At 62.2% G+C, this 23,129-nt stretch overlaps 1 protein-coding gene across 1 annotated transcript; it reads right to left on the bottom strand.

Moving 5' to 3' along the window:
- Positions 1-667: 667 nt before the first annotated feature.
- On the bottom strand, positions 668-20,060 carry LOC111146214 (dopamine beta-hydroxylase). The gene is made up of 12 exons (XM_022501658.1): positions 19,743-20,060; positions 17,121-17,267; positions 15,262-15,519; positions 14,270-14,446; positions 13,519-13,621; positions 10,040-10,206; positions 7,047-7,190; positions 6,618-6,656; positions 5,946-6,005; positions 2,246-2,373; positions 1,682-1,841; positions 668-799 (listed from the first exon to the last, which is right to left on the bottom strand). Exons 1-12 carry the CDS (start codon positions 20,058-20,060, stop codon positions 668-670), a joined length of 1,833 nt encoding a protein of 610 aa, XP_022357366.1.
- Between the last annotated feature and the right edge of the window lie 3,069 nt (positions 20,061-23,129).

A 23,129-nucleotide genomic window follows, 5' to 3' on the forward strand; every position in this document is an offset into this window, starting at 1 on the left:
CACTGCCCCAAGGAGCCGGCACCCGATCCCTGTCTGGGTCCTTGCCGGTTCAGCTTTCGGTGGTGGCGAGAGTTGTTAGCGCTTCCCTTTAGGTGGGCGTGAACATCTATTTACCCTGCAAGGAAGCAGTCTCCCCAGGCAAACCTCTAACTAGCTAAGTGGCTGTCCTGCCCCCGCGACGGAGAAGACGCCCACTGCGACACACGAGCCACTCTGCGGGGAAACGTTTAAGCAGCACGTGTACCCACAGCACACCAACACAGACCACCATCGACAGGGGCTGGGGACGCGGGGGCCGGGCTGGGGGGTCCACCCCACGGCCAGGCAAGGCTCCCCTCCCAGTGCAAGAGTCAGGGTTTTCGGGGGTGGGGACTGGGAGGGCACACCTTGCTCTAGACCTCCAAGGTGGGTGTGGGGGAAGGTGTTGGTCACCCCAGTCCCGGGTAGGTCAAGAGGGAACTCTCACGGGACCCTCTGGGTCATGCAGCGGGTCCTTGAGGGGCAAATGCTAGAATGGACCATGGTCTCAGGCTGGGGCTCGGCCTAGCCCATCCACCCTGGGCACGCAGAGCTGTTCCAACAGGGGTCTTCAGAGAATGGGGGTGCACAGAGCTGGTGTGAGCCCACAGCCACAACATGGAGGGGGTAGTGAGGGGCATCCCCCCACTCAGCTTCCGCTCCCACCAATGCTGACCACAGTGGGGCTGGTGGGGCTCTGACCCCGGCTGGCTGGACACCGAGGGGTGGGCTCTTCTAGCTTGGAGGTGATCTTGGGCAGGGGCTGCAGATCCCACTCACCCTGCAAAGAAAGGACCAGGTGGTAAACTGAGGCTAGAGGGATGAGACGGGGCAGCCCCTTCCCAGCCGCTCTCCCCCATGACCGCTTGCGTTCTTGCCCTCAAATTCATCTTGTCCAAACTGAACTCACCCTCCTACCTGCGGGCTGCTACTTGGGCGTCCTGACCCGGAACCCCCATCCCACCAGCCCCCTGACTCCCTGGCTGTCCCTCACTTCAGGCGCCCCCAGATCACGCAGCCAGAGCCCCCAGGTGCAGGCTGAGTTTGTAGACCTCCTCCCCGACAAGGCCGCCACACCAGGTGTCCACACTGCGTCCTGGCCGCCAGCCAGCATCAGCCCTGCCCTTGGTGCCGGGAATGTTCAATTCGGCAGTTAATCTGGCTCCCAGATGCTGGCAGCAAATCCGCCTCCCAGACCCACAGGCACAAAGATCCTTCCCCACCCTGCTCAGCACGAGCCTGGTCTCCACCAGCCGCTCTGGGGCTTTGCTCGCTCGGGAATAAAAGAGATGCCTCGGCATCCCAGTGGGTCCCAGATAAGGAGACAAGCCAGCCTACAGCTTCAGACTGTTTGGCTTCTCACCTGCCCCTCCCCCTGCACTTTATTTTTAGGCTCTGGGGGCGTTGCTGGCGCCCTGCTCACACCACCGACTCGAGTCCCGTGATGTGATGTCGCCCAGGGGACGGTAGCCACCCTGCCTGGCGGTGCTATCAGTCCTTCCCTCTGCAGGCCGTCTGTCTGTCTGGGGCCCTGTCTGCCGCCCCCTGATTTCTCCAGCTGCTCTGCGTGAGCACTCCTTGGAGGGGAGCCCCGTCACTCCACGCTGGGGTCCTCGGTGGGGCCCGGGGTGCAGAGGGGCCAGCCCCCGCGGGGCTTGCATACCGGGAAGCGGACGGCCGTGGACTTGTTGCAGTGCACGGAGATGGGTGCAAAGCCATACACGGCCTTGAGCATGTCTCGGCTGAAGGAGTTCCAGGGAACGGAAGCAAACTGCTCAGGGACAGAGGCCTGAGGGCAGGTGCACACTTCCTCCGCATTGAACCTGGTGGGGCAGGGGACACAGCCCAGGCTGGGGGCGGGCAGTGGGGTGGCCGCGGGGCTGACACATCCCCACCCCGCCAGCTATCCGGGCTCTGCCACCCCTGCTGGTGATGGCTAATAGGGCTTCCTCTCCCAGCTCGCCTCGGAAGGGCTGGGAACGGCTGCTCCAGAGTTGGGCTGAAGGGGGCTTCTCAGGCCAAGTCCAAGCTCAGCAGGAAAAGGGTATGGGGATGGACTAGCCACGTTACCGCCCGCCCCTCGGAGGGACGTGGAGGCACCGCTGCCACTTGTCCGTTCCTCCTGCTCCCAGCACCTAGCTTGGGTTCCTCACTTCCCCCGGGGCAACCCTGCCTGGGTCGGGCTTCCTCCGCCGCGCCTGCCCGGGGACACGCCCGGGACCGGCACCTGTTCACGGTGTGGAAATACTTCCGCAGGAAGCCGGCGTCCACCGCACTCTTGCAGAGCTCCAGCTGCGTGCGGGGGTAGTAGTGCACGTAGTTGACGCACATCTCCTCCAGGATCCCGAAGCCCCCCTGCAGAGGGGAGGGCGCCCGTCAGGACCCGCGCTTCAGGCGCGCACCCTGCGCTCCTCCGCGGACCGTGCTGTGCGCACGGGGGTTCAGCGAGTTCTGTGAGCAGAACGCTGTCTGCTCGGAGGTCCGCCTCCCTCCACGGGAAAGACCACGAACCAGTCAGCCAGCAGCTGCGCCTCCGGGGCCACGCGTGTGAGCCAGAGAATGACCATAGGGCGAGGAGAGTGGGGAACGAGTGTGCCCATTTTATGGATACAGAAACTGAATCCCGGGGAAGCTAAGGGGCAAGGCCTGAGTGGGCGGAGCCTCTCCATCCTTGGCCGAAGAGGGGTTCCCTCGGCATCCGGTGGGAGCCTGGAGGCAGGGACGGCAGGGAAGGCCTCCCCTCACACCGTGGACACAGCACTGTCCGCCAGACATTTCCAGAACTCGGCTCTAAGGGGAGGAGGGGCTCCGGGAGTGGGGATGGTGGCTAGAGGACCACGCAGCAGCCTCCCAGGGCAACCCTTCAGCTTTGTCGTGTGGGACCCGGCAGAGTGGGGATTCCCTGCCACCTTGGGCTCCAAGCCCCTGGCCTGGTCCCTGTTCCTGGAGCCTAGTGCCGGCAGAAGTGGGATGCAGGCAGCGGGAGGAGGGGGGCGATGGCGAGGGGCAGAGGAACACTCCACACTCGGCAGGGAACGATAAGAGAACAGCCAGCCGGGACCCCAGCAAGTCAACGGAGTGCCTCCTGCCCCACCCCGTGCCACGTCCGGGCTCCCACCAGCTGCTTGTGACCGATGACGGGGCGGGGGGGTGGGGGCTAGGCGTTTGGCATCTTCCAAGGGGAGAGCAGCATCTGCTCCCTGGCAGCGGAAAGAAAGACAGCGAGGAGCCCAGCCGCGGGCTTGCCTCAGCCCCCAGTCCTTATAGACGCTGCTCAAGTCGGCCCCTCTAGACGGGAAATCTCCTGTGGGGCCCCAGCGGATTGGTGTCCCTGTACCGTCCTCTGGTTTCCTAGGGTGCCAGAGCCCCACACGCTGTACTGCCTGGCCTCCGATGGGGGGGTCACCTCTCTCCTCCAACCCTGCAGACTCCCACAGCTCCCCACCTCAGCGCTCAAGACAGAGTCCTGAGCCCGGGAAGGCTCTGCTCATGGAAGCCGTCCCTCCCTCTCCACCTCCACGTGGAAAGCACATCGTGAAACCCCTGTCCCTCAGGTGCGAGGGTGGTCACACTATGGGAAGTCCGCCGTCCCCTTCCTTGGTCCCACCAGTGACACAGGGGCCCCTGGAGGAGGCTGTGGGGCAGCTGGGGCAGTTGGGGACATCAGGGTGCTCATGGGGCCTGAACATCCTGGGACGGGCCACCAGCTTCCCTCGAGGAGGTGGTTGTGGGGGAGGGCGGGCAGGGAGCAGGGCCCTCGCAGAAGTAGTGTTGGGGGGGGTCTGTGCCTGGGGGTCCCCCTCACTGCTCGGGCAAATCCCCCGCTCCTGCCCTCGGCCTCAGTGGGCTCACCTGTAGAATGGGGAGACGCGGCCATCCTGCCAGGAGTCTTGGCACGAGAGCTCAGAGCCCTTGGCCCCTGGACCAGCCCTGCCCCCTGCTAGCCGAGGGCCCTTGGTGGTTCCATCTCACTGCGTCCCAAGGGCACCTGCCTCACAGGGTCCTGGCAAGGATTCAAGGGTCCCTGAGCTTGGATGGGGTGAGCCGTTAGACTAAGCCCCAGCGTGTGGAGGAAGCACTGCACTTCAACACCTGTTATATGGACAGATTCTTCTTGAGATAGAAGAAGGGGCATGGGGTTTAGGTCAGGGCTGTGTGCCTGCAAAGCTCTCCTGCTCCCCGAGTTTATGCCCATGGATGCAGAGTTCTTGTCCCCCCCAAATCCAGAGGGAGGGAGGATCAGTGTGGCAAGAGCCTGCAGGCACACAGCCCTGCATTAAATCCCTGCTCTGCCCGTTATAGGCTGTGTGACCTCTGGCAAGTGTCTTCCCTCTCTGAGCCTCCTGTCACCTGTGAAAACACAGAGACTCGTACCTTGAGGCTGGGGTGAAACAACTTGAATGTTCACCCCTGGAGAATGGGTCCACGACCATGGTCCGTCCAGACACAGGGACGTCACTCGGCCGTGAAAAGGTGGGAAGTTCTCATGACAACCCGGGTGAACCCTGGTGACAGACGCTGAGGGCAAGACGCCCATCCTGAGAGAGCACAGATCCTAGGACTCCTGCAGCTGAAGGTCCAGGAGGGACAAACCCACAGAGACAGAGGGAGGGACAGTGCTTGCTGGGGCTGGGGGATGGTGGTGGCAAAGGGGGTCGGTTGTTTTGAAAGACAGCCTGTTCTGTTCTGAACTTGACCGTGTGGATGGAGGCACACACGTGCACACAGACTAAAACGCCATTGAGCTGCACACTCGAAATGGGTGAATTGCTGGGTACGTGGGTCATATCTTGAGAAGGCATTGGAAAAACCACTGAATGACAGCCAAAAGCGGGCCGCCGTGGGGTCGACCAGATTCCCGGGGACTGCAGCCCCAGGTCTGTTCCACCGGGAGCCTCCTGTTTCATAGGATAACTGGGGGGTCCCAGGGATGAACAAGGTGACTGGCAAGCATCTGTTAGCAGGCGCTCACTTTGCCTGGCCGGCCCGGGCTGGTGTCTGCGGACCACGCGTCGGCACCAACAGCACAACCTTTCCCTCTCTGGAGCGCACCGGCCGGCTGACGGCCTGCAGCCACCTGCCCGCACAGCTAGCCTCGGGGGACAGTGTCTCCCGGATGGACCCTCCTCCTGGGCTACCCATGGCACAGCCCAAATGCTCTCAGTTCGCACCCCTGCCGAGCAGAGTCAGCTGCACCTCTGCACGGTCTGGTCTTTGCCAGGAGCCCCAGAGTGGGGGGGGGGGATGGTGCGAAGACCGGTGTTTCTACAGCCGGCTCACCTTCACCAGCCCCAGTCTGCCGGCTTGGTCTCGGAGGTCTGAGGATCATTCTGGGTCCTGGGGGCCTTCCTGCAGCTTTCCCTCTGCCCGGGCACTCCGTCGCCTTCCCCCAGCCCCACTCGACCACCTTTCCCCTTCCCCCCTGGCCCGTGCCCCAGCGGTGTTTATTCTAACTCTACCTGTCACCTGCCCAACCCCGATCCCACCAGTGGGCGGAGCTCCCCGAGGACAGGGATCGACCGCGTGTCCCTCATCCCGGCCTCTGCACACAGGGCGGACACATTTACAGCAGCAGCTCTCCAACTCCGCCAGGGGTCAGGGTCACTTGAGGAGCTCCTTCAACCCCAGACGGCCACGTGTCCCCACCCACATTCTGACTTGAGGTCTGGAGTGGAGCCTGTGAGTTTGTGTTTCCACCAAGTTCCCCGGGAGAAGCTGCGCCACTGGCCAGGGACCACGCCCTGAGAACCACCGGTTTACTGAATGAATGAGGGAGGTCACCCCCTGCCCCCGACCACCGGTGCTCGAGGAGAGGACTTAGACTTGTCCTCATGAAATCAGAGAAAGCCCTGAATGGGACCCCCCAGCCCCACCCTAGGTCTCACACATTCCATGAGCAGGCAGCAGGGAAAAGTCAGGTGACTCACCACAGTGGCCAGATCCCTGTCCCCTGTGTTGTAGGTACAGGAAGTGATGAGCACGTCCCCCTGGGGAACCAAGCCAATAGAGGTTCGTCAACACCTGCCTACCTGGGGCTTACAGGTGCACGGGGCCTGTCCCACATTTGACCAAGCTATTGCCTATGTCAGGTGACGTGGTCATCAGCCTAGGTTACTAAGGAACCCTGTGGTATTCTCTGGGCCCCCACACGTGCGGGTCAAAATCTGGGTGTCCCCAGGGACTGACTACCTGTCGGCTTCCGCGCTCCCGATCACAGCAGTGCAGACTGGGTGGCTATTTCACAGCCCGTGGGTGAACTTGGGCCACCTCGTACCTGACCTGGCATTCTTCTGCACGATCCGGGGCCCCACTAGTCACCCCCATGCCCCTGTCTCTCCTTGTACCTCTTAGGGTCTGTGGCCAGCTTGTCGGGCAGGGGGACGCAGGTCACCCTGGGTGCTGCCTCCTCCGGGTCCCTCTGAGGCCTCCCTGTGATGTCGTGGCGAGTCTCACTGTGGGATGAGCCCAGCCCCTGCCCTGCATGGATGCGGGTCTAGAAGACCTTCACAAGGCCTCTGCCGTCCCCCACCCCCTTCTGTCTCTCCTCTGGGGGGCACTCCCAGCCCCCCCAGCCTCACCATTCCTGACTGGGCGCTCACCGGGTGCACAGACACGACCTTCTTCAACATGCGTATCTCCTGGGTGGGCAAAGGGGAGACTTCAGACCCAGCTCCCAGCCCCCTGTCCTCCCCGGCTCTCCGGGGCTGTGCTCCCAGCCCCTCGGGGGGAAGGAGGACTGGCTAAGTGCGGCCTCCAGCCAGGAAGGATGAGAACAGGAAGGTAGTTACCCAGGACAGATTTTACTATTGGGCTGCCCGGGTCCCCTCGAACCTAAAGCCAGCTGCACGCCAGAACCTACCATCAGAGCCCCGCCCTGACCGAATCCCCGAAAGGGAAGGGCGGGCCGCTGTGTGCTCTGGGTCCTGGGGCCTGACCCAGGAGAGGGAACTCGCTACCGGGGTGTTCCTATGGCCGCGGAAGAGAGAAGAAGTTGCCAGCCCCCCCACCAGGCCCCGAGCAGCCCCTACCTGGAAGTGAGGGCTGTAGTGGTTATCCCGGTTCACGATTTCCCTCTCTTGGCCATTCCGGGCCAGCACGGTGACCACCTTTCTCCCGGTCAGGTGTGTGTGGAGCTGAGAGGCGAAGATGCGGATCCCTGAGGGCGGCAGGGCCTACGGGGCGGGGGACGGCAGGGTTAGGGCCCAGCACGCAGGGGACCCTGGCCCCAGCCCTCCCACTGGCTCCGGGCATTGACCATAGGCCACAGGGCCCGACGTCTTTCTCCCTGCATGGCCAGGGTCCCTCTGGAAACTCAGTAGGGCTTGAGTTGCCCACAGGGCGAAGTCATTGTCACTGCCCTGGGCTTCCAAATCTGCTGCCTGGCCAGGAGCCCCTGGAGGCTTGGGGTAAGAGGTGGACAGCCTGCTTCCTTCTCTCTGGAACCCCTGAAGCTTGCTCAGTCCACTCTCCTTTTACTCAACGGACCTTAAGGGGAGCCCACCCTGGGCAGGGGGCCACCAAGACGAGCAAGGTGTGACCTCCTTGCTCCACAGGTTCAGGTCTGGGGCAAGGCTGTCCCATGCAGCACCCACCAGGGGGTGATGCCAGCAGGCCCTCCGGCCCAGCCCCCGGGGCACCTCCCCCTGCCTCACGGCCATGGCACTGACCGTGTCCCTTTGAGACGCCATCATTCCCTGTTAACGCCTAAGGAGATTTCCAGACAAATGCCACTTTCAAGAACTTGAGGTGAGCTTTGTTGAGACCGAACATTTCCTAAGTGGATTACACACTTGAAGCGTACTCTTCAACCACCTGTCGTCTCCCTGACCGCACAGCACCGTGCTCCGCTAGCTGCCGTCCAGCTGTCAGCGGCTCAGGGCGCCCCCGCGGCCGTGGCTCTGTCACGGGGTGATCCCGGAAGGTGGTGCCTTCTATCTGCCTTCTCTCGTGCCCTCCACCCGCTGCTGGAGTTAGGGAAACTTTGGGCCCCCTTGCAATGATTTGAGGACGAGGGAACCGTGTGGCCACACATGTGACAGCTAGAAGTGGGGCCTAGGAGCCCCTGCGGGCTCGCGGGGCCCCGGGTTTCACTCCCGGAGGCTGGCCACTCGCCCGGAGACGCGGGAGCCTGATGACTGCACGGAGAAGTGCCGTCCCGTGGCCTGCAGTCCCCAAAGCTGTACTTCCCCTTGGCTGGTCCATTTCGATAAGGGTATCTCGACTGCTCTCCCCTACGCCAGCCTTTCGGTTGCCGGATTTATGCCCCTCGGGGATCTGCTAAAGGAGAGGTAAAGCCAGGCTCCGTGGGGTCCCCTCAACGAGCAGCCCACGTGACGCAATTTTCAAGAAGAACGTACTGTCTTTAGGGGAAGAAGAGTAAGTCCTTTCCCCGCCGTGAAGTATTTGGAGACTGGCAAGAGCCGGCAGGTCTGTGGGCCCAGCCTCCCTAGACTCGTTCTCTAGGTCACGGCTCACTGGGGCCTGGGGCCCCTTTCCCTGGGGCACCGTGAGTAGGTCACCCCCCGCCCCAGCTCCAGGCCCAGGCCACGGGGCCTTTCCCATGGCAGGAGGTGTCACTGATGCACACTGCGGGGACACGGGAAAGAGCACCAGATGCTGGTCTCGGGCAAAAGGAGCTCCTCTCCTGTACAGCTAATAGCTCCGTCTCTGCGGGTCCGGACGGTCTGCTCTCCTAGTGGCGGGAAGCCTGCAAGCTCAGGGAGCCCACAAGGAGCACAGAGTCCACTGGAGAATCAGCTCCCTGGAGAGGCATGTGCACGCTACACCTCACCCCTGCAGCCTGCTGCGGTGGGCAGAGCTCTAGAGGTCAGACAGAGCCACACTCGGCTCCACGCCCTGCACCTGCCGGGACTCTGGCCCCAGCGAGCCCCACTCGTGTCCCCTGCTGGGAGAGGGGGTGACAGCACGTCCCTAGCAGTGTGCTGTGGGATGCAGAGGTACGGTGTGGGAGAAAGTGTCGGCACATTCGCAGACATCATGAAAAAGAACCCAGAAGCCAACAGCGAGACAGGACCCACCAGGAACACCGGACAAAGGTTACAGAAAGGTTATTCACAGGAAAGAACATCCACCAAGAGACGGAGGAAAAGATCCTCAACTCTACAATTTAGTCGGGGGAACTCACACCGAACAAGAGTGAAAGGGAGTATTTAGAAATATGGATAACGTGGGGGGTGGGCAGGGTGGGACCCGGGCGCCCACCGGGGCCGTGTGTAGGAAGTTTTGGAAGCACTTTCTGGCTGGCGTTTTTGTGAGATCTATTTAAGCTCATGTCCTCTGTGCATGACAATTTATGGGATCTACCTGGTAAAACGTGTTCCTGGCATACAAGGACCTCCCTTTAGCCTCTTGCCACAGGTGAGACGGTGGCGACCCCGGGGCAGGTCAGCACAGGCAGGGCTGGGTGAGGCAGGGCAGCACCGAGGGCGCAGAATCGGGGTGTCTCTGCCGCACCTGGGGAGCGTTTGCTCGGGGGTCTGCGCCCCATCTACCCTCCCACAGCCCTGAGAACGGTGCCCCCTGGGCTCAGCGGTCCAACCCTGGGGAGGTGCCCCGTGAAACCATGCAGGGCAAGGGCACGAAGCCACCAAATGGCAAGTTAGAAGACGGAGGTTTTCCTGTTCTGCTGCTTTGCTCTCAGACAACACATACAAGAGCGTGTAACAATGTTTCATCTGACTGTCTTGTGGGGAGAGGAGGGGGCCCTGCAGCTGAGTGGGGCTGTAGCCCTGCCGCAGCGCCTACCCTGGGAGCCGGAAGGCAGGACGGTTTTACTCACATTGTTTCAGGGCGGCTGGCTCGGACTGGGCCGGGGGTGGGCAGGCTGTTGCTGGAGAGGGAGGCCCACAGCGAGGCTCCTTGGCGAGCACAGGGGAGGGAGGACCGCGGGGAAACTGCAGGGCTGCGGAACCAAAGCCCCGAAGCCGCCCTCAACACCCATAGGACCTCCGCCGGGGAGCTGGGGCGACGGAGCGGCAGGAGCCTGCCCCGCGCCACTCACCATCTGGGTGCACTTGTCGGTGCAGTAGCCGGTGAGGACGAAGGCCGTCTCCTGCGGGGGGATGGCCATCAGGGGCGTGTACACCAGCCCCAGCTCCATGATCCCCGCGTCGAAGCGCCGGAGCGTGGCCGTGTAGTACAGGCGGAGGCCGGAGGAGTCCCGCCGGCCTGGGAGGAAGAGGGTGGAGGTGGGCGGAGGTGCCCTCACCCCAGTGCTTGGGCTCCGGCACGCCCCACGGCCCCCTCGGCCACGCTGGCGCCCCACAGCCGCTCCCACCTGTGGCGCACCCCAGAAACCAGCTGCCTGTGCGACACCCACGTGGAGAGAAAGAAACATTGTTTCTATGAAAACTAAGTGGCTGCTTTGGAAAGTCTTGATGAAGGCAGGTAACTAAAACCGAGCGTCTGCAGTCCTTGGGGCTGAGCAGCCGGCAGGCTATCTGGGACATCTGGGCAACCCGCAGTTCCTCAGCTGGCTTCGCAAAGACTCCACGTTCCTCCCCACGTGCAAAGGAATCTGGACGGGAATCCGGCCGCAGGACCACCTTTGGGGGCGTCTGTGCAAACGGGAGGGCCGGGAACCGTGGCTGCCCTGTCTCTTGGACGAGTCTCGGTGCCCGGCGGGGTGGGGGGGCAGCGCTCGCGTCCGCGTGCTGAAGCCGACAGGAGAGACCTAAGATGCAGCCTTCGCGCAGCCTCCCACTTGACTCCTTTGATGACCGCCAGAAGTTCAAGGTGCACCCAGGGGACGCATCTGACGACATCACAGGACATCAAGCAGGAGCCTGGAGCCTTAGAGCAGGGCTGGTGTCTGCTGTTCCAGCCCCTGGCTTGTGCACAGCCCCGGACTTCACCTGGTCAACAACAGGGTGCTGTGTGCTCTTGGACAAGTCGCCGTCCCTCTCTGGGCCTCTCTGGGCTCAAAGTCAAGAGCCTCTTCCAAAGGAGAACACTGCGCTTCTGCCCAGCACTGTCCGGTCACACCTGCTGGTTCTTGTGGTTTGCTAATGGGAGAGTCTGTGAAGCTCCCTAGGCAGGCCTCCTGGAGTTCACACGAAGATGACGGTCAGAGGTCACAGACACCAGAAGCCACGGGCACAGCCACACAACCACGTGGCCTCCAATGGCCCCTGCTCTGCCCCTGCCTGGAATTGGTCAGCCGAGTCCCTGAGTACTTCAGGGCCCTGGCCACAGGCCCAACCTCTCAGCATGTACGGGAGAGCTGGGACACAGGCAGGGGAGCCCACGCAACTGAAGGGTCATCCTCCCCAATTTACAGATGCGGAAACTGAGTCTCGCAGCCTGAGCTGAATGCCCTGCCCAAGATCGCGGGTCTGGAAAGTGGTAGAGCTGGGATCTGAGCCCAGAGCATTGCCAGGGGCCCAGCGGTCTCCTTGCTTGTCCACCCCAAGGTGGAGCCAAGAACGCCCCCTCTCGCCTCTGCCTCCCCCTTCCCTGCTCCGGCGTCCCCCCACCCCAGCCCCCTGCCCCCCGCAATGTCCAAACTCAGCGGCTGTGTCTCTGGGCCGGTTACATCAGAGGATAATAATAAAAAAGAGAGGCAATTGGTTAAAATTCAGATGGGGATTAAATAATGAAATAATTGTGGCATTTTGATATTTATAGCCGAGCGGCCCGTCTCCAGATTTGTGAAGTGACAGAGCGTCCTTATATTTGGCAAAGGATCCATAAATATAACCAGATAATCAGGAAGAGACAGACCTCCCTGACGCTTAAGGAGTTTTCAAAAATCCATTTGCTCTCAGGTTTTAAATGAGCAATAAATCCCATATCATGCGAAAGCCCCAGCTGACTTAGGCCCTTCTCCGTGCACACTGCAGATAATTCCAGCAGTGGCAGAAAATATTAGTTACGCCTCCAGCGGGAAGTTCGCTGGCAGCCGTTGGCAGAGCACACCCCGGTGGCCACATGCAGCCGGGAGCCGGGTGTGGGAGCTCTCCCGGCCTCAGGACAGCTGCACGGGTCACAAGGCTTGAGATGGACATGGCGGGACCCAGGCTGGAGCTCCCACTCTCATCTCTCGGGCTATTTCTGCCCCTCATTTCCACAAATGAAATAAACGTCCTTTCAAAGAAAGAGAGGGAGAGGGAGAGGGCTATGTGGCCGCGTGTGGTGGAAGGGGCTGGTGCCGCAGACAGAAACGTTTCAGTTTCTGACCCCATAACAACTGGTAGCACCATCCTAAAGATCGAGTCCCGCTATGCACCTGCAGGCACGGGGGTGCACCTGCAGGCACGGGGCGATCCAGCAGCTAGCGCTGTGCAGAGCAGACCTATCTCCCTAAACACACACAGCATGGCCCTGCTGGGCCCCGGGCAGCCTCAGATGCCTCTCCGACAGGGAGCCCCATGCCACTGTGGAGGGTCCCATACATAGAAGACCCCACCAGCAAAGCCTCTTTGCCACCGTTGCCCTGAAAACATGGATTCGAAAATCCCAGATGCAGGCTGAGATGCAAGTGTGCGTTTGCTCTGCTGGGATGTGTTTTGAGAAGCGGGGACGGGGCACCCAGCCAGCACTGCCCCCGGGGTGAGCCTGGGCTCTTCCCTTGACCTGAAGATAATCCCAGGGGCAGTGCCTCCCAGGCCTCAGGCCATCGGAGGGGGGATTCTGGGCAGGGGCCTCGCTGGCTCTGGAGTGGCCTGCCCCTGCCGTCCTGTCAGGTGCTGCGGGGCAGCCCAGCCTGTTGTGGGGAGGGGGCAGAGATGCTGGGCCTGGGTCCCGGCGGTCAGCCTGCTGGGGGGGCAATTGGGCACGAGAGTCAGCTACTGGTCTGAGCAGCCTCAGAGAAGTGGGACATCCCGGGAAAGAGGGGACAGCGATCCGGTCTGACACCTCTCCTCACGGGCTGTGAAGCTGTTGACCCCACTACAGAGCAAGGAAGCGGTGTGGGGAGGAGGGTGGGCCACGTGGACTCCGAGCCGACCAGTATCTAAGTGATTCCTTCCAGCTCTAGAGTCCGACCAACCTTGCTGGTTCGAGGGCCATTCAGCCACGGCGGTATGACTGAGGTCACGGTCGGCCTAGACCCAGGCCTCCTGGCCCTGCCTACTCACTTCGTGGCCCCAGTGGGGGTCCCTTGAGCCCTGGGTCTTAATTTCCTCATCTGCAGATGGACACACAAGGAGCCTGTGCCTGCCTTTTCCGGAGGGCGGGACCTGGCAACGGGCGCCTGTGAGGAAGGTGGGATGCGAGGCCCCCACCGCGTGGGGCACAACGATGAGCCAGCAGGAAGGGGCCCCAGCCCAGGGAGCCCACTACAGTCTCAGGAGAGGAACAAGGGGAAAGGCATAAGAGGGATGCATGCCCCGACGGGTGGGGAGGAGGCTGCACCACGGGGAGGAGGGTTCCATGCTGGGCAGACCCCCCAGACACCTCCCAGACTGGGCACGTCCAAGCCTGAGGACTCCCAAGGGCAGACAGAGGCAGGGGTAGAAACGCGAGCCGAGAGCTCCCTACCTTGGATCTCCAGCGGGTTGTGGTAGTGAACTTCCAGACGGAGAAATCTGGAGGACCCGGCGCCCCCAAAGGCAAGGCCTGCTTCCTCTGGATAGTAAAAGGCCTGCGGAGGACGGGTGGGGGAGGGAGTCGGACCCAGACACACTGGCATGTCTCACAAGCGTCCCACCCAGCTGTTGCGGCCTGAGCTATGGTGGGGGGTGTTGGCGGGGCAGCGGGATTAGAGCCATGTTCTCCCACTGACAGGCAGCTCACTACCAGTCCACCCAGATACCCCTATTAGACTCGAGGTCAGGGAGTAGGGGGAGCTGGTGTCCCGGGGGCGAGCCTAACCCCCCAGGCCCTCCGCAGGGCCCTGGCCTCGCCCTCCTCTGCCTTGGTGGGAGCCGCTGATGGAAACCCCGTGGGTGCAGAGGGTGCACGGTGCAGAGGCCGTGGCTTCTGGCCCTGGCAGCTGCCCACCAGGACCAGCAGGTGTACAAACCCCCAAGTCCAGTGGGGAAACAAGATCGATTCGCACCAAGGACTTACGCTCAAATTTTGTTTCTATAGAAACGCCACAAAGGCTGGAAAAAGCCTTCGTGGCCCAAGGGGGTGGACGGGAGACAACGTTGGGGGTGGGGGCCATGCGGGGCGGGGGTCTCTGGAGGCCTCGCCAGCACCTTCTGGAGTGCCCTGCTCAGAGGCTCCAGGGCGCGGGGGCCCAGATGGGGAGGGCGCCGGGGAGGGTGCCGGGGAGGGGCGGCCGCACCTTGGCGCCCAGTGCCCAGGCGGCCAGCACGTGGCGACAGTAGTTGAGCTGATCGGGCTTCATCTTGGAGTCGCAGGGCCCGCTGAACGGGGGGACGCGTTCGAACTGGGTGGAGCACTGGAAGACCTCCATGTGGTGGACCAGGGCCTCGTTGCCCTTGGTGACGATGGGCTCGTACTACGGGCGAGAGGGCACTGAGCCTGGGGCCGCGATCCCCCGCCCGCTCGCCCGCAGCCACACCCCACATCTGTAAAATGGGAGGGTTAAGGGAAGCAATTTCCAGGGGTGCTTCTGGGGCCCAGGGCTTTGAAGGGGGAGCCACCAACCCTAAACAAAGCCCACGGAGAGCTCCAGAGCCGAGGGCATGAGGACCCCGGCAAGCCATCTCCCAATAAGGCGGGGACAGGAAGGCAGCTGTCCTCGTGTGAATGTGGCCGCGGCTGGGCCAGGACATATTGGCTTCCCTGAGGCTAAGCCCGAGCCCAGGGGAACAGGCCAGCCACTCCCGTGTGACTTTGGGCACTCACACAATCTCTCTGGGCTGCACTTTCTCCACTGAGAGTGTGCTACTGTGGAGATGGAGTGAGTCCCCCTCCCTGTCCCCCAGGGCCAGGGACACGGGGCAGTCACCAGCTGTTGCCCTCACGCGGTGTCTCTGGGTGGGTGTTTAGAACAACTGAGCCGTGAGGTGAGCTGCCTTTTCACAGGAGGCGGTGTGACCTGATAGACAGATGGCCCTTCCAGTCCCAGGGGAAATCAAAACATCAGTGTCCTTTGGTCCCGTTTGGGCAGCAGGGGCATGGAGGACAGCCGCCCTGGGAGGGTGGGGGGTGAGCAGGTGACAGGTGGCTCGGGCTCAGGCAATGAGGGGACCCCTGGGGCCTGCGGAACCACGGACGGCTTTCCAGGACAGGGATGTCTCTCCAGCAGCCTCGGAGGCGCCGGCGGGAAGCAGAGACGAGACGACCTGGGATCCACCTCCCCCCAGGTACCATGACGATGTGGTGCCTAGAGAAGCCATCTGGAAGCTTGGTGATGTGGCACCAGTACGTGGTCTTCTTGCCGGGGATCAGGACGTCCGGGGCGCGGATCTCCATGGTGAGCAAGTCCGAGGGCAAGGCCGGGATGGAGATGTTGGGTTTCAGCAGCTGGACCCTCTGTAGCCCGATCTGCAGCTCCGAAGTATTGATGGCCTCCAGCGACCTGAAAGGCTCCTCCAAGACCCCGTACACCAGGTGGACGGTGCCATCCTGCAGGCGAGACACGCAGACCCCCCCCAAGCACTGGGCTCCCATAACCAGGCACTGCCAGGTCCCTGCCACCTGACCGGCAGGTGACACACCCGGCTCTTGTCTCTGTGAAGGAGGGGGTCTTTGAGGCTCCCCGCGGACCCAGCTGAGATTCTGTCCCCAGCCAATCACCCCCAGCCCACAGCCGGCACCAGGCGCCAACTACATGTTTTCTTTGCAAACACAATCTGTCTACACTCGCGAAACGTCCAGTTCCTCTAGCCACTGCTGGGCCGCACCATGAGCCAGGCCAGCTGGCCTCACCTCAGATATCCACCATCCCCAGGGACACAGGGGACCAAGTGTGGGTCACCCCCTCCGGTCCAATGACAACTGGGCGTGAGGAGCCAATAACCACGTGAAGGAAAAACACGGGACCAGGGCCTCTCAACAGTCCCGCTGAGCTCAGAGGGCTGCACCGTCTGGCTGGTGCCGCGGCAGACACAGAAAGTTCTAGTGGGCAGTGGGCTAGAGATCACAGACAGACCCAAGGAGGTGAGAGTCTGGGCTTGGCTTTCCCCTGCTGTGCCGCCGGGACTGTAAGCCTGGGTTTGCGTCTAGGATGTGGGCCTGAAAACGCCCTGCGGGTGTCCTGGGCACCAGAGTGTGTGTGTGTGTTTGTATCCGTGGTGCACAGCCCCTTTGCTCTCTGAGTTTACAGAAACCTGGGCCTACCGTGAAGGCTCCCGTCCGAGGACATATCAGAGCCTCAGGCTGTGGCCCCCTGTACCCCGAGGCCCTGAGCGGCTGCACCCCGTGCTGCGGCTGCACCCTGTGCAAAGTCCTTAGAGAGGGTCCTCCGCCCCTCCCTCCTTGCTTCGTCCGTGGGGAAGGGGGTCAGGAGTGCGCGGACTCCACGGCATGCTGGAAGGACGCTTTGGGTCCAGCTCTGTCCCCAGCATGCTGGGGGTCCCCGAGCCAGTCCTTCCGGTCGGGCCTCAGTCTCCTTTTCTGGCACACATAGCCACTGAGGCCAGGCTGGAAAGATCACACATGGTGACCGAGGTCAACGTGTGCTGGAAAATCTAAAAGAATTTTGTCCCCAAGGCCAAGGTGGGCGGTTTCCCCTCATGGGTGTTGGAGCAGTGCGGGAAGCCTTGGGTTTTCGGATCCCCGATGGCTGTGGACTCTCGGACTCCCAGACTGCTCGGGCCTTACAGGTCACCCTGCTTCTCCCACACTTTACAGGCAGGTCAGCCAATGAGGTCTGGAGGGGGGAGGGACCTGTCCCAAGCCTTGCAGCCCATCGGCAAAAGGGCAGTTTGCGAAACCAGGTCTCCTGGGTTCTTTCCAGAATTCCATCTGAAGGTGATGAACCAGAAGGAAAGAGAGTCGGGAGCAAGATCCTGGTGGCTTCAGGGCAGGACCTGCATCTAGAAATATCTCAGCTCCGTGTCAATCAGGAGGACCTCTGGAAGGGACCGGAGGCTGATGGCAGAGCTGGTCCCTTGTCCTCACTGAGATCCCTCCCTGGCTTTCTGTCTGCATAACGGGACCAGGGGTGCTGCCCTAGGTCTTGGGGGTACGCCACGATCTCCTGGGCACATGGGGCCCCCACCCACCTCAATGAGGTAGTCCTTGGGGTCACAGGTGCCAAAGGGCCGCTTGAAGAGCAGGCACAGGCCTTCCGGTGTCCTCCGAGCCTGCAGTAGCTGGTAATCCTGCTGGGAATCTAGGTGGATCCGCCCCTGCTCATCACTCCAGGCATCCTGCGGGGACAAGCGACTGTCAACACCAGGGCCAAGCAGCAGGGCTGGAGCTCAAGCCCTGTGGGTCCCGGGAGTGCTCCTGGTGTTGGGGGGGTCACTCCCTCTTTCTGTATCTCCCTGGAAATGGCAGAATCAAGCTCTAATCCCACTCGTTTCCTCTGCTCCTGGAAGCAGGGCTCTCAGATGCCAGCCAGGATTTGCGGGGGCTGGGTAGGGACAGGGACATCTCACCGCACACCTCTGAGACCCCACGTGGGGACTCGGGCCTTGGACATCCCAGCATGCCAGGACGGTGTGCCCAGAGAAGCCATCCCTGAGCAGGTGTCCAGACCTCTGACCACCAAGAAGCCGCCATGACGGCGAACGGGTGCCTTGGACACATACCGCTCCCCTGGTCTGCAGAGGGTCCCGACAGCACCTGGAGACTTAGAAAGGGGATGCTTGGAGGCTGGGCCAGATTCGGGAAGCAAGGGAGAAACCAGTGGGGGGGTTCAAGGTGGCCGTCTTTCCCTAGGGCCCACCCGGACCTCGCACACACCTGAGACCGAGCTTCCCCTTAAACACTGTGCCCCCGGCATCTTGCTCCCCTCGCCCAGCCCTAGCTCTGCCTGGAGAGACTGAACTGAGGCCCAGGAAGGGCCAAAATTCATTTTGCTGGGACGTTAGTAGGTGGTGGATCTGGCTGACCTTGACCTGCCTCCCCCCGCCCGACTCCTGTGCACCTGGCGGTCAGGCCCGGCCATCCAGGGCCCTTCAGGCCAATGCAGGGAAAGAAGTCACACACAGGGATGCTCAGAGGGAGGGAAGAACCCCCACCCCAGGCCTCCAGGTCCACGGCCACGGGCCTCTGTTCCCATTCAGGAGCACCGCAAGCCTTTGGCCTTAGGATTCTTTTTAACCCTGCACCAGACCTAGAGCAGGCTGTCTTTGTTTCCTTAAGAAAAACAAAGAAACCTACAAAAAGAGTTTGCGAGATGTCCCCTAGAGGAAAACAGCACACGCGGCTCCCACTAAGGGACATTGCTCAGCCGCAGACTCATTTTGTAGAGGTAGAAAGTTAGTTTGATCTTTGGCTGGAAATCTAGAACCTGTTTGTTGAACATATGGGCCACGGAGGAAAAACAAGTCTGACATTTGTTTGCACAGGAATTTGTTGTGCAAATTAATCTTGTAGTGTGGGGGAGAGGGCGAAGTCACCCCAGCTCCAGGGCAGCCAGGAAAAGCTGTCCCCAGAGGAGCTAGAGCTCCTGATTCAGGGGCCCAGGGACTCCGCTGGGAAGGGCTGATGGTGCACAGCTGGGGCTGCCCCAGGTCTCTTGGCTGTGACGCACCCCTCACGCCTGGCATGAGACACAGAGCAGTGCAGCCCGGCTGGCCAGATCTGGGCCCCCACCCGCACCTCCACCTCTCCTGTCTGAGGGGCCCCAAGCATTTGTCCCCAGATTGCCCAGCCCCAGCCGCGCCGGCTGAGTTTCCGTGGGGGCTGGGCGGAGCACCGCTGGGCTCCAGAAGTGTCGGCCGATGCCAGCTCGCCTGAGCTCACACGACCTAGAACCGTGGAGAGGGATTACTGTCCCCACTCCTCAGATAGGGAAACCGAGTCCCGCGGCCAGGAGCTGGTTGCACGGCTCCTACAGGTCCCCCGTTTGAGTGAAGTAAGGAAAGCCCTCTGCTTACAGATAAAGAAAGTGCCTCCTGAGTTTAAAAATAAATAAATAAATAAATAAATGTTTAACCCTCCTGCGTCTGCTCTGGTGGGGAGAGGTGGGTGCTTCCTCCCCACGGAGGCTCTGGCGGCCCCGTCCTCTGGGCCCCCCATCACCTTGCAATGCGCCCCAAAACCTCTCTATCTCCAGTTTGCAGGGAAAATTCCCCTTCCTCTGCGCTTTCCAGGAGGAAGAGGGGTACAGTTTGGAGGCCAGGAGTCAAAAGCGCATCCTGTCTCAGGTCCGCTGGGTAGATTTGCTCCGCATCCGGGTGTGGGCCGACGGAGCGTCCGCACCTGCTCACTTCACCCTCGTGTGCAAGCCAGGGCTGCGAGGGCTGTGTCCTGGGCACTGGCTGTGCGCGCCCAGTGTGGCGCCCAGCCACGTGTGACTGCGAGGCTCGGGTGCCCTGGGTGGTGTTGGCACTGGTGGGGGACCTGGGGTCCACCCCCATGAGGGTGGGGGCAGTCGGTTCCTTCATTTACGTGGTGTGTGCGTCCCTGGTGTGCGCGCCTCGGAAGCACAGCCTTCTGTTTCGGGGTGTGTGCTCGGACACCAGGGAGGGCGTCTGTCTGCCGTTTTGTCCTCAGATGGGCAGCCCTGAGACACCCAAGCTTGGGACACGGACTTGGCTAAGACCAGAGGGAACGGGAATGGAAAGGCAGGAGAACTTCCTTTGCTGGGTTAAGGTGGGGTACGTGCAGGATGAAGGCTGGGTGGGGACTGGGGAGGGACAAGGTCAGGAGCGCGGGAGTAGGAAACAACTCACCCCAAAGTAGGCACTGTCCCCGTCGGTCCAGAGCACGACCAGGTCAGCGTTCTCCAGCTCCCCACGGTTTGACATCCCGAACAGGACCCCGGCCTTGAGCTCCCGCACCAGGAGCTGGAAGTAGACCGTCTCCTGCGTGTAGCTGACATTCCAGGAGAGCTCCAGGGACCCCTCAGGGTCCAGGGGTACTCGGTAGGGGAAGGGACTCTCGGGGGGTCCCGAGCCCTGCAGCGCGGCCACGAGGATGACCAGGAAGACAGCCACCGCCGTGCCGTACATGGAGGCCGCCTCACGCGCGCTGGGGCCGGGGACCTGCATTGTGCGGTGAGCTCGGCTGCCCCACTGGGACATTTATGTCCCGGCCCTCGGGGGGTGGGCCCAGGCTGCACTGCTAATCACATTTGTCTGGTGGGGAATTCAATTGTCCTGGTGACCCGCCCACCAGCCCGTGCCCTGGGGCAAACCCTTTGCATCCCTCGCTCTCCTAATTGGCCCTAATGACACATGGGCACCATCAGTGGAATTGGAGCCGACTGGCTGATTTGCTTCCCTCCTGTCATCTCTAAAGTGCTGTCTGCAGAGGGGCCCCTCCTTGAGCCAGAAGGCCTTCCGGATGCCTCCGGCCAGGCACCAGGCTGACCCACAGGCCGGCAGGTCTGGTCCTGTCCCAGAGCAGCCAGCGGGATGGGCCCCCGCCTCCCCGTCCACGGACAGGCAGACTGAGACCACAATAGCTCCTTGCCGAGGTGACCGGTGAGTAACGAGACTTTGCTGCTGAGGGCCTGGCCCAGTGAGCCATTTCTACGAGGCTGGAGGGTGGACCAATTTCAGGCTAAAAATAAAAGACGGTCCCCACATAGTCCCTGTGTTTAGACACTCTCTCCATGGCCTGCTGTTCCCACTCCGGTCGCCTGTCTATTTCCTGACACGCTCCAGCTGGTGCCACGGCTGCTCCAACAGGAGTGGGTGCGTCGCTAGGGGGGCGGGGCCAGATGGCACAGGGTGCATTGGTGGGGGACAAAGAAAAGGGTGAAAGCAACAGGCCTGCTTCCCTAGCACCAGAACTCCTAGACCTAGGACATCCCTTAGCCTAGAGTGGGCCCAACCTGAAGGTGAACCCTCCCAGGCCAGCTGGCCTATAGCACTGTTTCTCCAACACCTACCACAGGGCCTTTGCACAGATCCATTGGGGCTCACAGCCCTGGTGCAGCACCCCAGCCCCACCCATCTTCCTCTGCAGAGTGGACTACTTGTGCTGCTACCTCCAGGAAGTTCTCCCTGATTGCCCTCTGCTCTCACTTCTGGTCCCTCCCTCCAGTCTCCTGGCTCCCTCTCTCCCACTCTCCGTTCCTTCTTCCTCCTCCTCCTCTTCCTCCCCTCTTTGGAGAAACCCAGAACCCAACCACAGGTGCACGGGGATGTCACCAGCTGGCATGACATTTAGTCCTCACGTGTCTGCAGAGGCCAGCTAGACCAGGTCGTGCCCGGCTCAGGTTTGCTCTGAACCCCGCTCCTTAGGAAGGAATGAGTGTATCTGCCTGAAGATGGAATTGAGGGAACATTCCAGCTTCCCTGGGCCCTGGCGGGAGTACTTCCTGCCTCATGAGAACCCGGCGGCTCTACGAAGCCAAACCGGGCAGGAGGAAGCCACGCGGAGGCCGTGGACTGTTCCCTCTACGGCAGGTCCACCTGCAGACCTGGGCAGGGGAAGCTGGGCCCTGGAAGCCCTGGGGCGCACCCTCTCGAGAGTCTGTCACCCACAGACGCCAAGCACAGGGAGAAGCTGGAGCCCGGGAGGCCCCGGGCCTGGGGCGACAGACAAGCCTGCTGGAGGCTGCGGAGGGACGCGGTGCCTGGGAGGACCGCGTGCTGGTGGTCGGGGGGCACCAGGGGTGTCTGGCTTCAGGACCAGAGGCCTTTGGGCAGAGCTGCCTTGCACAGAAGAGTGGGGGCCCCCTGAAGTTCTCCCCGGAGAGGGGGCAGCCCACATTCTCCAAACTGCCGTGTAAGCAGATGTATGTCATTTGAGGTCAAGCTGTGCTCTAGACACTCCCCACCGGGATCAGGGAGTGGCCACGGCAAGTGGGTGGGGCTGGCTGGCTCCTTGCAGGGGGCCCAGGCATCAGTACAGGCCAAATGCGGGGGTCCTGGCTGTGAGTGAGCCTCCGGGCGGCCTTGGTACCCACCAGCCAGGTGGCTCCAGCTGGAAGACAGGCAGAAGGGGCAGAGGCTCCACACTCTGGGGCACTGAAACCCCAAGGTCTTCACGGTGCACCGACCTGGACGTCAGAGTTCTGGGTTCGAATCCTGCCGGGTCCCAGCCAGGCATCCTTGGGGAAGCCCTTCTCCACCCAGATCACCAGAGGACTGGGACGTAGCAACTATTTACCTTCCGGCCGGCTTCACCCCTGCGGCCTGGGAGCAAGGGCCCAGCTGGGGGTCAGGAGCTCCCGGGAGGCAGTGTCAGCCCCGAGCAGGACGCTGGGGGTCAGGAGCTCCCGGGAGGCAGTGTCAGCCCCGAGCAGGACCTTGGGCCGCTGAGCACACCTCCGTTCCTCTCTGGATACGGGGAGAGCCGCAGATGCTCGGAGCTGCTCCTCCTGAAGGAGGGAAGGCCCGTGACACTCTTAGTAAACAGCAGAGTCCTCTGTACACACGTTCATTTTTAGCAGGATTCCGAAGGCACCGTCTCTCTCCGGCGCGGAGCTGGCCTGGGCTGCCGGCGTTCCCCTCGCAGTTGACAAGGCTGAGGCAGCTGGCGGCAGAAATCATAATTACCGAGCACTAGGAAGCAGCAAGCGCTAGCAAGCGTGTCCACGCCAAGCCTGCCACCAGCTTCCTTCTGGGTCACGCCCGCCCCCCCCCCACCAGTCTCAGGGCCGGAACCATGACTGTCCTCAGACACCAGGGCACTGGGCTTCAGAGAAGTTAACAACCTGCCCCTCGGGGCGGGCCAGGCCAAGTACCAGGGCAAGGACCCCAAAGTGCACTTCTGGCAAGCGGTGGCGGTGGGGGGAGGGTGCTGCCCTGGGAGGCGGCCAAGGTCAGGGACATTCTGCTGGAGTCAGGAGGAAGGAAGGGACACTCGATGACAAAGGCAGCCAGGGAGAAAAGCTGCGGAGGCTCTGCGCCCCACGGGGGTGGGAGGGACCCGGGCCGATCGCAGGGCCTCTGCCGCCATGTGCGGTTCCCGGCATTAATGGATTTTCGCAAACTAGCAATTTGAGCCGGGGTGAGGAAGCCACGCTCAGCGGTCCTCCAGCCCTGGTCTGCAACCCGTGACCCACCTGCCCTCCCCGGGTGCCCGGCGGACGCCGCAAATGCTGGGCCGCACAGCTCCCTCCTGCGCGCCCTCTGACCCCTGCTCCCTTGCCCGCCGGGCTCAGC

Source organism: Enhydra lutris, unplaced genomic scaffold (genome assembly GCF_002288905.1).
Source record: "Enhydra lutris kenyoni isolate GAN:26980312 unplaced genomic scaffold, ASM228890v2 scaffoldscaffold13, whole genome shotgun sequence".
In the NCBI taxonomy this organism is placed as follows: domain Eukaryota; kingdom Metazoa; phylum Chordata; class Mammalia; order Carnivora; family Mustelidae; genus Enhydra; species Enhydra lutris.